Source organism: Tyto alba, unplaced genomic scaffold (genome assembly GCF_018691265.1).
Source record: "Tyto alba isolate M040663 unplaced genomic scaffold, T.alba_DEE_v4.0 Super-Scaffold_42, whole genome shotgun sequence".
Classification (NCBI taxonomy): Eukaryota; Metazoa; Chordata; class Aves; order Strigiformes; family Tytonidae; genus Tyto; species Tyto alba.
In genome coordinates, this window is record NW_024881318.1 from 24,159,762 (window position 1) to 24,172,687 (window position 12,926).

Sequence of the window (12,926 nt, forward strand, 5' to 3'; positions counted from 1 at the left end):
AATCTGACTATTTTCAAAAGTAATGAAATAGCTTTAAAGTCACTGAATCTTTTTCTAGTTTCCTAAATAACCCAGACAATGCAAGAAAGTTTGTTCAATATTGCAGAGTAACATGTAACCCAAACTCTCAATTTTTTTTTTTCTCATATACAGTCTATGAAATGATTTCATGAAATGCAATAATTTCAGAACACCTTAATGGATTACAGAATGCCCTAGAACACTTGAGTGACTAGTGGCATCACTGGGTAATATATTATGTTAACATTGAAGCATGACCTATTTGAATCATTTCCTCGACTTGTTTGCTGCTGCCAGGTTAGTGCTCTGGTCTGTAGAGGTACGTATGTATATTTGCAAAAACATTTTTTAAGATATGTTAAAGATGCTTTGATAAGAGTTCTGGCAGTACTGTTTCATGTGTCCACCACTTATAACTGAGAAACCTATGTGCCAACTTTCATCTAATCCTTTAATGCCCACATTTTCATTCAAGTACATATGCTCCCAAGCTAAACTCTTATGCTGTGTTTGCTCTTGTTTTCAATACAGAAGATTAGGATCACTGCCTAACAAGCATAAAATCCATACCATGTAACTTTCTTTCAAGAGAAGGTAAGACATTTGTTATATAGAGGAGTGGACAAGTACTTTTCTAATATTAATCTTCCTATATGCAGAATTACACAGGGATGTTATATGATTGGGTAAAGAAGGTCAATTAGTGCATTAGAGCTTCTTATTTAAGACAGGATCCACCCTGGGAAAGAATTTCACAGCCTTTGTTCCTGATGCAAGTTCTTATATTACAGATTTTAAAGCAGCTTTCCTTCCTTGGGCTGGGAGCTGGGACAAAGATAGTGTACTTTGAAATGGGTATTTCTCCTTAACCTGATCTAAACATTTCTTTTATTTTGCAAGATGGAAATAAAAAGTGAGGTAAGGATATAGAGAACTAACCAGAAACATACAGAAGGATTTAGAAAGCACTTATCATCCTGGTACCACACATACATTTTGCATACAAATAACAGATTCATTTAACCATATTTGAATGAGGTGCATTACAATTGTCCACAACCAACTAGCATTCTACAATAGGATCTGAAGCCTTTATATACACTTTTAAACATCCTACACCTAGAGGCAGTTTATTTGCTTACATCATCCTGAATTTCAGCCACAGAAAGATGATTTTGGTACTCAAATAAATTATAGCAGCTGAAGTAAAGGGTCATATTTTCCTCAGTACATAGATAGTCAAAGAACTGGTTTTCCATTTGAAGAAGTTAAGTACTATACGTCAAGTAATTTTTGTGTTTCAAATGCACACAAACTGTATGCTTACTGGTGTCATAAACAAAAAGTGGTATCTTACTTTGTAACAGAAAAGGGCTCAACAGTGGCTGTATGTGTGCGACAGAATTAGGTAAACCACGGCCTCCCAGGAATAAAATCAATCATTATCCATTGAAGAAAGTAGACAGCTGGGAAGCTGAATTCTGCTCACTATAAGAAGTATATATTTAACTTTACTGAACTGCCTAGAGTTACATTAATAAATCCACCTGAAGAACTCAATTAGATCTTCCTGTCTAGACTTGAGAAGTAAATAAATATTACTTAATGCATGGTATTCAATACAAGGAAAACAATCACATTTATACACACTTGCTGAAAGATGAAGCAAGCCAGTGCTACTGCCTCTACTCACTATTTTGGGTTGACATCTGTACTTTGTTTAGTCTGCACTTTATTACATTGACTGCCTGCTCCTTGCATTTAGCTACTTTGATGGAAACACTGATGGCCATTGAGGTCCTTCAGAACAGACCTCATTCAGTTATACAGATTAATCCAAAGAAGTGATGGAACTACTGCTTGCTGCTGCAAGAGCTGTTTCTTGAAGACTGTTATGTGTTTATGAAGGTCAATGTGCTATGTAATAGAGAGAAATAAGACAAGGCCAGAAGTAGACATTCTGCCCTTGCACTGAGTCATGAGTCCTCAATAATTCCATCTATTTGTATAGTCTAACTGATACATGGCACTACCTTCAGTTTAGGAAAGCAATTGCTCTAAATGTAGTTATTAGCAGTGGTATTACAGTAAGCAGTGGGTCATCCTTATGCTGTCCTCCACTGTTTTAAGCTACTTTACAGGGAAGTTATGGCATACAGTAAATTTTATTTGGTCTTAGTAACACTTGTGGTTGTCCAACATTATCAATTTGGCAGAATAAACCCAAAGTTGATACTAAATCAGCCTTTAATCTTCTCACCATTTTGATTTTACTTTACTGGGGTTACTATTTAACCAAGGTTAGAAACACACAGTAAAGCACAATAGAGGGGCAGTGACAGGTATGGATAATTAATTCTACCACTGAGGTGTCAGAGTACTTCATGCCCTTGGTGAATAAGAGCAATGCTTCCACAGCAAGAGGAAGTTTATATAGCTTATCATAGTTACTGTCCACCAAGTATCATCCAGAAGGAAGTTCTTTTCAGTCAGTATAAAACATCAATTCTGGGATGTAATAACTTGATGGTGTCAATACTTACATCATTAGTCTGCAAGCTCCATCAGCAGTTGCTTTAGGGTTACTAGCAGCATATAGGTGATTGTGACTGTGAGTGTGCATGGACATGGATAAACTGCTCAGCATTAGAGCCTGTCATTCATATCCTGACCCATAGCAGACTTTTTAAAAATGGTATAAGGAAAGAAGACCTTTTTTTTTCATAATGTAAAGCAATGCATGTTAAGTTGTATTATAGAAAAAAGAGGAGAACAGTACTTCAGATTTCTATTCTCTTTATTGCCAACAGATTTATATTCAAAATGCCAAAGTCCAAAAAAACGTTGTGTAATAAATACTTCACTTTAGGCTGTAATAAATAAAAAAAATTATTAACAAGGAATGCACTTTGCCAGCCACAAGTGTGGGTATTTTTGAAAAATAAGGGGGGAAAAAAAGAAAAAAAAAAAAAAAAAAAAAAAGAGTATGGCCATAGTTCACAGTTAAGCAGCCAGAAGCTGCTTATTACAGCTATTCCATAATAATGGAGCTATCCCCTCCCTCTCCAGATGCATATTCACAGTTTAACTCCATCAGAAATACTCTTACAGAGCAAGCAGTCACACTCTGCTCAGAGTTCAAGTCAAAAATATCTTTAACACACACATGAAGCAAGGAAAACTATGGTCTGAAGAACTCCTTGTCATACCATTTAATCCAACAGTAGGTTTAGGCTTCTGTCTAATAGATGTGTGCCCAGCACACTAGGACAGTCAAATTTTCGTACCACCACACATCCATCATCAACATACTAGTTGCTCCACCATTTCCACTGTAGTTTTCACAGTGAACGAGAGGGTCTGTTTCATTTAACAGAATCAGTCCCTTCAGTTACATCGCTGCAGCAGCATGTTTAGAGCATATTCCATTCTGTGTTTTAGATCCAGTGAGCATCCAGAAACCAGAAGAGTTGTCAGACGAAACGTTGTGGATATCCTCTCTTCATTGATGTAGGTAAGGAGATACTCCTCACTCTGACTGCAAATGATGATTTTTGTGTGATCGTGGTAGAAGTTCACCTGTAAGAGAGAAGCAAGTTCCTGTTTGTATACTTTCTCCTTTCAATTTCTGGCTCTTATCTGGTTTTACTGCAATAAGGTGTTTTACAAATATTTTCTCTGCTGACGCTACCAAACTTACTTGAAACGTGCCATCATTGAAGAGCATCATTAATGCTTTATCAGATTTGAGCCACTGCAAGAGATAAAGCCTGGGCCTGCGTACATCTGTCAGGCTGGGCAGATCTCCTCCCTAGGAAAGGGAGCAGACATTTTAAGCATTCAGTTCACATTTAGTATGTATATATATATATATATATATATATATATATATATATATATATATTAGTTTAGTCAAGATCCAGAAGGTACTGAACTTACATCCATGAGATTCTCTTCCATGTAGTGAGAGAAATACTTCAGTACAGTTACTTGGCTAATGAACTGTTCAGGAGCCTCTGTGGCTGAGAAGACAGAGCACTGGCCTAGCTCAGCATAGTAGTGGACTGTCCTATAAGAGGAGAAAGAGAGTAAGGAGGTTAGAGATGAGATAAAAGCATTTCATGTTTAAACTGCCTTAGCAAGTTGTCAGTTATGTAATCATTCTTACTTTTTGTCTGGCAGAAGGCTCATATGCGCCCCATTGTTGAAAAGGACACCAACAGTGTGATCCGACAGCTGGTACCCAAAACCGTACTTGTTAGAGTAGTCCACCCATTTTGTAACCCACTGGAAGGATGCTGTCAACTGCTCTTTGGGAATGCTGTCTGCTTCTGGCATGTTCTCCAGACATCCTCGCAATACCCTTGCAACTGTATCAGCAACACTTCCCATGGTACTGTCTTCCAGGCCTGAAAGAGAATGATTATTAGACTGACAAGAGCACACAGAGAGCAGGATTTCATTCTAAACCTCTCAGTTATCTAGACTGTAATGTTAAGAAGTTAAGCCTTTATGGCTTTCCAGTTTTAATTCTACCAAAATATTTGCTGTAAAATTTAGAGCATCAAAAATAGGGGGTGGGGAGGAAAGCAGCTGTTCATTTCAAGCTTCTAAGCCTGAGACATGAAGAAAGAAAGGTGGGATTTAGAATTAGAGATTACATTTTGCTGCACTTACATTCACTGCTACTGCTGCAGCTTCCCAAAGTTCCCCTGACTATCATCCGAATAGAGTCTCCAATCTGCTTAGTTTCTGGCAACGCTCCCGGCTTCGCTACTGTTGTGATAAGAGGCTGGATCTCCTAGAGGAGATGTCAGACATGTAAACATCAAACATAACACAAGCCAAGTCTTATACACAAGCTTTGCATGGCTCTCCCATTTCTCAACAAATGATAAATTCTAGGGAAACTGGTATTAATGTTTCATGCAAGTACAAAGAGCCACTGTTACACTGAGCTTAAAGAAGCATGCCAGGTCTTTCCATTTTTTAGATCTTCAGTTTGCATTTTACATTAATCAGCCCTCTGCTCTCCTGCACTAGCAACAAAACAGCTGTGTGCAGGTCTGAACATCAAATAGCAAGAGTTAGATTCTCAACAATTTATTCTTTAAGTAGTCCTAGTTAATAACGAACTGAAGCCCTGTATTTGGAATATTGGGAAAGAGCACCTGGCAGACAAGTTACCACACAGATGACAATGCTACTGTAATTACTCAAAAGCATAGTCTCCCTACAAAGGCTACCATACTGTGGTGAAGCTTGGTTAAGTCCTCTTAAAGCAACTCTGCTAATCATTTAAGCTTGATTATGTTGTGTACAGCCCCAGCTCTGATATCCAAGTCAAACATAATTTAATTCTAGCTACTCCACCCAACTGTTACTGGATTTGAATTGAACTGCACTTGCATTTACCTCATCTGTTCTGTGCTTGTGGGGCTGCTGGGTTATAGATGTCTTCTTCAAATCATGCCTGAGCTTGTAGATTTCTTCATCTTCTTTAGCTAGTCTGTCTGTAGTACAGGAAAAAAATACTTAACACTGCATCTGAAAGTGCTGTTCAGTTACAGAAAAGCCTAACAAGATAGTTGCAGAAAGTGCACTGTCTACCTCCAATAGCTTGTAAAACTGCCATAATCTCCCAGAACAGCAGTGTCATTACACACAGATCACTAAGAGACTAAACTTTAGTAGATATTGCAGACAAACAGATGGCAAATATAGATTGTCAGTATGCCACAAGCAGCATTTACTTATGTAACTTGGCATAGGTTTCAGGCTGCCATCTATACTTATTAAGAGGCCAAGACTAATCCATGGAAGCTCCAAGACAAATACAACTGTTCCACTGCTATCTCATAGCTGTATATTACTAGTATGACACTGATGGCATAGACATAAGTTTCAAGAATAGCTACAATCCACTTACTGTGTGTGTCAAAGTATCTGGCTTTATCCTTTTTACCACCGAAGAGAGCAGCAGCTGCTTTTTTGAAGAAATTTTTAGCAGGACTTGACAAATGAAAATCAGGAACAGTGTGACAACAGCTAGCAGAAAGTCTATCGGGTGTAAAGCCCTGCAGAAATAAGATACAAAAAATAATTTTTAGACCACAGAGTGCATTTTAGGGTAGATATTTTTTCAGCCAGAACACCAGAGAGTACAAACCTGTAAGAAAAATTCATGTCGAATTATTTCATCTAAACTGGGCCGATCTTCAGGATTTTTTGACAACATACTGGCTATTAAGTGTTTCGCAGGTGCCAGGAGAGATGAAGGCAGGCTGTATCTTGCTTCCCTTATACATCTGTATGTTTCTTTGAGATTTGTGGTCTCAAATGGGGGTCTTCCCAAAAGCATTGTGTACCTGTGTAAAAGCAAAGGAAACCAATTTTATTTCTTTTACACACCCACGATACTTATCTGCAACTACTGAAAATGCTGCATCTGTCTCCTAACACAAAGGAGAATTTCTGCACTTGGGCTACACATGTAAAAAGGGCTGCAAACGGATGCAGTACTGCATCCCCTTTGAACTCTTAAAAGCCTAAGCCAGTGATAGAAATATTCCATTTCAAAGGCACCAAAATACTTACATTACACAGCCTAAGGCCCAGATGTCAGATTCACAGCCGTGCCCTTGTTTGTTGAGGACTTCTGGAGAGAGGTAATTTGGTGTGCCACATATTGTTCTGCAAATCAAAGAGGCCACAGAACCAGTTAGTATTTCAGATAGAAAGAGAAGAGAAGCTATTTTTCACAGGACAGGTTTTCCTCTCAAGTTCAGACAAGAACTTAGAGACTCCTAAATAGGAGCTGTATGAACATTAATAGTGTGTGTTTCATGGTGTCTTTGTGATACAGGAACAGCAAACTTGTATCTGTGCTATTAAGCAGTCAGGTACCCTGCCTCTGGCATTTGCTATTATTCAAATGCTCAGAAGAAAGCAGAAGTCAAAGCATGGTAGCCTGTTTTCTAGAAGGGGAAATCTTGATCCCAGAAGCAATTAGCTTTTGCTATGGAACAGGATTTCTTGTTTCTAAAAGAATTTGTTTTCATTTACTACTAGTACTACTGGACTTTACATTTTTTGTTATGGTCCTACCTCCTCCTGTGCTCCAGTGGTTCCAGCCTAGCTGCCAAGCCAAAGTCACCCAGTTTCAGTTCCATGTTCTCATTAATGAAGAAGTTACCTAGCAGACAGAGAAACTCCAGTTAGTCCTTTTCTTGCAAAGTAGGAATGCATTTGCCACAGGTGCTGAGTCATACTTTGTTCAAAGCCAGAAGCTAGCCAAGATTCTTTTTTTTTTTTTTTCTTTCTTTAAGTAGGAATGCTTAATGTCATCCCTTAAGCAATCCAAGTTTCCACTGTAAAGACAAACTGAGATGATTCTATTAATTAAGCTATCAGCATACAAGTGTAAAGTGGTACGATGCTGACAGGGCTGGAGCATTGTGTTTTGAAGTTGGTGAGGTACAGAACTTACCTAGTTTAAGATCCCTGTGCAAGATTTCCTGTTCATGAAGATACTTTAGCCCTGACACAATTTGCCTGAGGTAGTATCGTACTTCTGGTTCTGTCAATACTTTCCTCGCTTTTAAGATGTGAGCCATTGACTACAGAGGAAAAACAAAGGCAGAAACGTCACTGAACATTCAAACATAGGGTTCACCATAAGCAAAAGTAAAGCAATGCATGGAGAAATGACGACTAAAGAAGCCACAAAAAATACCTTTTACATATCACACGTTTAAATTAGTTGCAGATTACAGGTAAGTAAATACTGGATTTCTCCCAGCTGATGCTCACCCTTCTACTGCAGTACTCCAAAAGAATGTAAATATTCTCTCTGTCTTCAAAGTAGTGGTAAAACTGCACAACATGTCTATGATGAAGCATTCTGTGCAGCTCAATCTCTTTATCAATCTGAAGAGACATGAGGGTGGAAAAAAAAAAAAGTGTTGTTAGCCTTGCGTCCACAAGGTTGAGCATGAGGTGTTCTCTATCAGAACCATTTCAGGAAAAGGGCTGGGCAATGCAGCACACAAAGAGAGTTTGAGGAGGAAAAAAAAAAAGAAAAAAAAGTAGTCATTTGTGCACACACACCTTTTCCCTTTGATGAGGTTTTGCTACTCTGCTGTGAGGAATGATTTTCGCAGCATAAATTTTATTTGTTGTCAAATCTGTCATCTCGTAACACTTGGCAAATCCACCCTAGAGAGACACATGAGAAAAAGGCAATTATAGTAGGTATGAAAGAAGTCCCACACTTAGTCATTCACCAGCTCATGTATTAGTCAAGGAGCGCAACTTCCTTTGCACAGGATAATTTGGTTAAAGACAGGTCTTCGGTTCATCGCCTATCGGGCGGCTCGCGTTGCGGCTCTCCCCCCCGCCCCGCATGCAACACCGAAGTCGTTCCTGCGGGCTTGCCCGAGCTGAAGTCACGATTCCTCTCGCATTTCGGGGCAGAGACGAATCGGGGGACAGGTCGGGTGCTCGGACCCAGGGCGGCTGGAGCGGGGCAGCGGCGGGGCACGCCCCACGCGGGGCAGGCGGGGGGCGGCAGCGCGGCGCACCCCAGCACCCCACGGAGGAAGGCGGCCCCGCAGAGGCAGCGCCCGGACCCGCGCTCCGACGAGCGGGGCGGCCGCGCCGGGACTCACCGGCCGCCGCCCCGGGAGGGCACGGGGCCCGCCGCGGCCATTACCTTTCCGAGCACCTTGCCGCGGCAGTAGCGCTTCCCCGTCGTGGGGTCGGTAATAATCCGGGAGACCTCGGCGGCGGGGTGGGCGTGCTGGTGCGGCTGCTCCTCCGCCTTCTTCCTCCGCGACTCGCCGCCGGCCGCCCTGCCCAGCGCCGCCTCGCAGCACTTCCCGCCGCCGCCGCCGCCCGGCGGGTAGGCGATGGTCCGCAGCAGCTCCATCACCGCGCGGCCCCGGCCCGCCTCAACCTCCGCCTCAACCTCCTCCCGCTCCCGACGCCGAGCAGCGCTCCGGGTCGTCCCTTATATCGCGGGCGGCGGCTCCGCCCCGGCGCTGCGGGACGGCCCCCGCCGCCGCCGCCCCGCTCCGCCCGCCCGGTTTGGCCCGGCCCCGGGGCGGCCCGCGGGCCGTCCTGCCCTTCCTTTCTCCGCTCTCCCGTGCTCTGCTCTGCCTCGCCGTGCGGCGGGAGCGGGGCCGGGGCCGAGCCCCGTTCGAGCCCTGGTGCAGCAGGGCCGGGCGGCTTTGGGCCGCCCCCCGGCCGCGAACGCGGCGAGGGGAACCTCAGCACAGGGTGTATTTTCCTGACTTTACGGTTGCTGTTTATGGAGCGGCGGGAGTTTCTGACAGACGATCGGTGCCGTGGCCTGTATGGGCAACCCGCTAACAAGTGTCTGCTGCTGCACACGAAGAAGGAAAGAAGTGTCTCCCACCTATGCCTAAGCTGCTCTGCCACAGCAGAGAGCCAGGGCCTGTTTTTTATCTCGGTGTTACGCGAGCCACCATGGACTTGCTGAGACAGTGCAAATCATTGGGGTGCCTGCCCCAGTGCCAAGGAGTTACCCTGTCCCTCCTTCTTCATACAGAACCGGTGCTTAGTGACACACTCCAGAGCTGCCTGACAACAATCGGTTCTAAAATCTTCTCACAAGCAGAAACATTTCCTTAAACATTCCAAATGCACATAAACTAATTTTGAAGAACCCTGAAGGCAATTGTAGTCCAGGACCTGTGATCTAGATGGATGAGTACAGGTATTTGTTGAAGAATGAAGTGTGTGTATGGGAGAAAAGTTTTGAAATGTGAAATAGTTTTGCATTTCTCCCATTATGAAAATGCAAAAATACTGAAGTTCATTACTGCCTTGGTTTACTATGCATTTATGAAGTAATGCTTGTTGGCACACACTAAGAATACTACCTGCTTTCATTGCTGGCAAAAATCAAAGTCTCATTGATTTAACACAAATGACTCTCAGAGCATGTAACTGTATAAATTATTTCAGTGCCAGTCTCTGAACATGTCTTGTTTCAGATCTCAAAATAACACAAAAATATACTTATTTTACTGTGTCTACATTAGGATGCATGTTTTAATCAGATACCCACCCGCCTCCCCACAAAAAAAAAAAAAAGAAAAAAAAAAAAACACCCCCCCAAAAAAAAACCAGAAAAAGTGCAGAACAACAATATTTACATCTTCCTACATAGATATTGCATTATGAAGGTAACAGTGCTCAAGTGTAAAATATATTGGATTGTGTACATGCCACTTCTACCCATCCACAGTTTTACAGCGCCTGCATGCAGGTGTCTTACTTCCTACCTCATGCTGCAAAGTCTAGTCAAATCATGCTAGTATTACTAGTGATTAACCATAGGGGCAGAGATAAAACAAGAAAAGCAAAAAATTGGGATACACAGATTGTACTCTGTCCTGTGCCCACTCACCCCTTAGCCCTGCAAGCATTTGCCTTCCAGGACAAATATTTTTTCCCTCACACAATCTAACTTCCTCCAAATTAGTATCCATTATTGCAAAATAAGTCACCTAATGTCAACGTGAATTCTTGATGCTTTATTTTCTGTCATTAAGTTGCTTTGGTCTGCTGTGCTGAAAGGCGTATGGGGAAAGGGGAAACTAAGCAGGATAGACGTACACGTTTTCCCTCCGCTGGAAAGAAGTGGTACTACACGTGATAAAAAAGCAAATTTAAGAAAAACGGGTTTTCTCTGGTACAGGTTTAAGGAAGACTGTTAAACTTCACTTTAAGAGGACACAAGCACATGGTTAAAGCTGAATATAAAAAGTGTTCTGGTAAGTAAGACTGGGACTATTTATGCTGACATACTTTGCCACAGCAAAGTCTTTAAACTGTGTTCCCTTTGAGTTACAAAAAGCCATGAGGCTGCTGGGCTGCCCCATGGAGCCTGTTCAGTTCCTCTAAGATTGCTTCTCCCACTTTGGCACAGGTAGCATTTACTTAACACTTATCTCAGGGTGTCAAAGTTTACCACACTATCCACTGCGAGGTTTTATGAAGGAAAAACTGTTAAAAAATAAGAATTTTTGACAGCATTCTTAACCCCAATGATAAATTGTGCTTCTGCCCTTTCTGCCTCTGAATTTGCTACCTCATCTTTCCTCTTCTCCATTCTTTCTGCTGTCTTGTGAGTTCTGTCCTGTCTTCAAAGTCCAAATATGCACAGATCATCGGGTAACTTTAGCTGTATGTACTAAGTTTAACACCTAAGTACTCCAGAGGCCTCTAAAAGCTTATGTGCTGGCACATTTCTTACACTTACATTACTTACATTTCTTAGCTCTGTGGAGAGCTACTAGATAGTTTGCAATTAATATATTTCATTTGTTTCCTTCTAAAGCTGTTCTCCTGGATAAAATAACATTATTGCAAAGACTTGAAACTGACTCTTTCATATCTTGCAAGAGGAACGCCACCCTAGCCAGTCCTCTGTAATCTCCCGCTTTTTATTCCAAGTTACGTCAGATGAGTACTCAAGTGTACCTGCAGTCTGCACAAGAAGCTCATTTGCAAGCTAGGTAAGATAGCAGCAGCTCTGTAGCCAGATCAGTATGCAGCAGTGCAGTTACCCTGCCAAGAAAGAGGGCAGACGTAGCCTGAACTCAGGCTTCTGTCTGTGGCTCCAGGAAAAAAAAGTAATCCCTTATGCCTACAGCTTCATTTTGACACAAGTGTACATCTTTTTCATGAAAGTCTGATTATCAAGGGTCTGGGAAGCCCAGGTGTGCATAAATCCCTGCGTCATAGGAGGAATGGCAATTTGACAGAGTCATAAGTGGCCTAATTACAGGCTATTGTGAAGAAGGTCTTGGCAGGAACCGCTCATTTGTACCCTAGCATTGTGAAAAAGAGGTGTTTGAAGACTTAAATTTCCAGAAAGAAGTGCATTAAATCCTGGATGTTCAACTCCCTGGATATCACAGATACTTGGCACTGTGTTCATGCCAGGCCAGCCAAGTCCTTATGTGAAATCACTATCAACACAGTCTACCTGGTCTCCTAACTGTCTCACAACTGAACTTCCTTCCTGTGGTGCCACTAATACGCTTTTCCATCAGATGGATGCCAGTCTGAGCCAGTTCACTATGCTCCTACAGTCACACATACCGACAGCCCTGCAGCCCATACTGCGCTCAGGTGGCAGCCCACGCTGGTTTGGGCAGGCAGAGCTGGCCTTCTACCCTCCTGGCCTCATCAACAGCTTTCTGCTACCAAAACGTCTGCTCTCCTGCCTCAGATTAGCTGTCAGCAGGACTGCGTTTTCCATTTAGCTGGTCATGGAGTGCCCTCAGCTGCTGAAATGATGTTATGACAGTTTGACCAAGAAGCAGTTTACTTACGGTCGCTGGAATATGCACCAACATATATGTGATAAAAATTATGCATCTTATTCCTATAACATCACTGGACAGAAACCGTGTCATTTTACTTTTACACAAAATGCCCTGCAATCATTTGCAACTTGTCAGAGAAGAGAGTAGTTACGTTTGGAGAAACTATTGCTAATCTTGCTGTATTTTAGTGATTGACTAATTCTCATTTCTCCTTTTGACTTCTTCTCTAGTCCATCCCCGTCATTTTGTTCTTCACTACTTACAGCATTTTATTGTCACAGATCATTTTCACACACAGATATGATATCATTTTTCCTCCCTAATTCACTGCAGAGCTAGTGCAAAGCACTTGTTTCTGTAATTCATGTAATTTCATTTCCTTTGTTTGAAGCTTGGCAAAGTTTCTGAAGACCTGAATTCTTTCTGTTTCATTTGAAGTGATCTACTAATTAGAAAGCAGGCAGACTACCAAGAGCTTGAGGCAGTCATACGTTTTCCCAGAAAAACCTCCACAAATGAAGGTGCTTAGCCCAGTGGTCACAC

At 42.1% G+C, this 12,926-nt stretch overlaps 1 protein-coding gene across 1 annotated transcript; it reads right to left on the minus strand.

Moving 5' to 3' along the window:
* Positions 1 to 2,800: 2,800 nt before the first annotated feature.
* On the minus strand, positions 2,801 to 9,000 carry PLK2 (polo like kinase 2). The gene is made up of 14 exons (XM_042804882.1): positions 8,735 to 9,000; positions 8,131 to 8,238; positions 7,834 to 7,950; positions 7,511 to 7,640; positions 7,129 to 7,216; positions 6,619 to 6,714; positions 6,191 to 6,389; positions 5,951 to 6,098; positions 5,437 to 5,534; positions 4,699 to 4,822; positions 4,190 to 4,430; positions 3,961 to 4,090; positions 3,722 to 3,832; positions 2,801 to 3,600 (listed from the first exon to the last, which is right to left on the minus strand). Exons 1-14 carry the CDS (start codon positions 8,948 to 8,950, stop codon positions 3,409 to 3,411), a joined length of 1,998 nt encoding a protein of 665 aa, XP_042660816.1. The 5' UTR covers positions 8,951 to 9,000; the 3' UTR covers positions 2,801 to 3,408.
* Between the last annotated feature and the right edge of the window lie 3,926 nt (positions 9,001 to 12,926).

Coding starts and splice junctions, on each gene's coding strand:
- PLK2 (XM_042804882.1), bottom strand. CDS start 8,950: ATGGAGCTGCTGCGGACCATCGCCTACCCGCCGGGCGGCGGCGGCGGC. Junction 7,641..7,833: donor TGGAGTACTGCAGTAGAAGG/GTGAGCATCAGC, acceptor TTTCCTCTGTAG/TCAATGGCTCACATCTTAAA. Junction 5,535..5,950: donor CAGATACTTTGACACACACA/GTAAGTGGATTG, acceptor CCTGTACTACAG/ACAGACTAGCTAAAGAAGAT.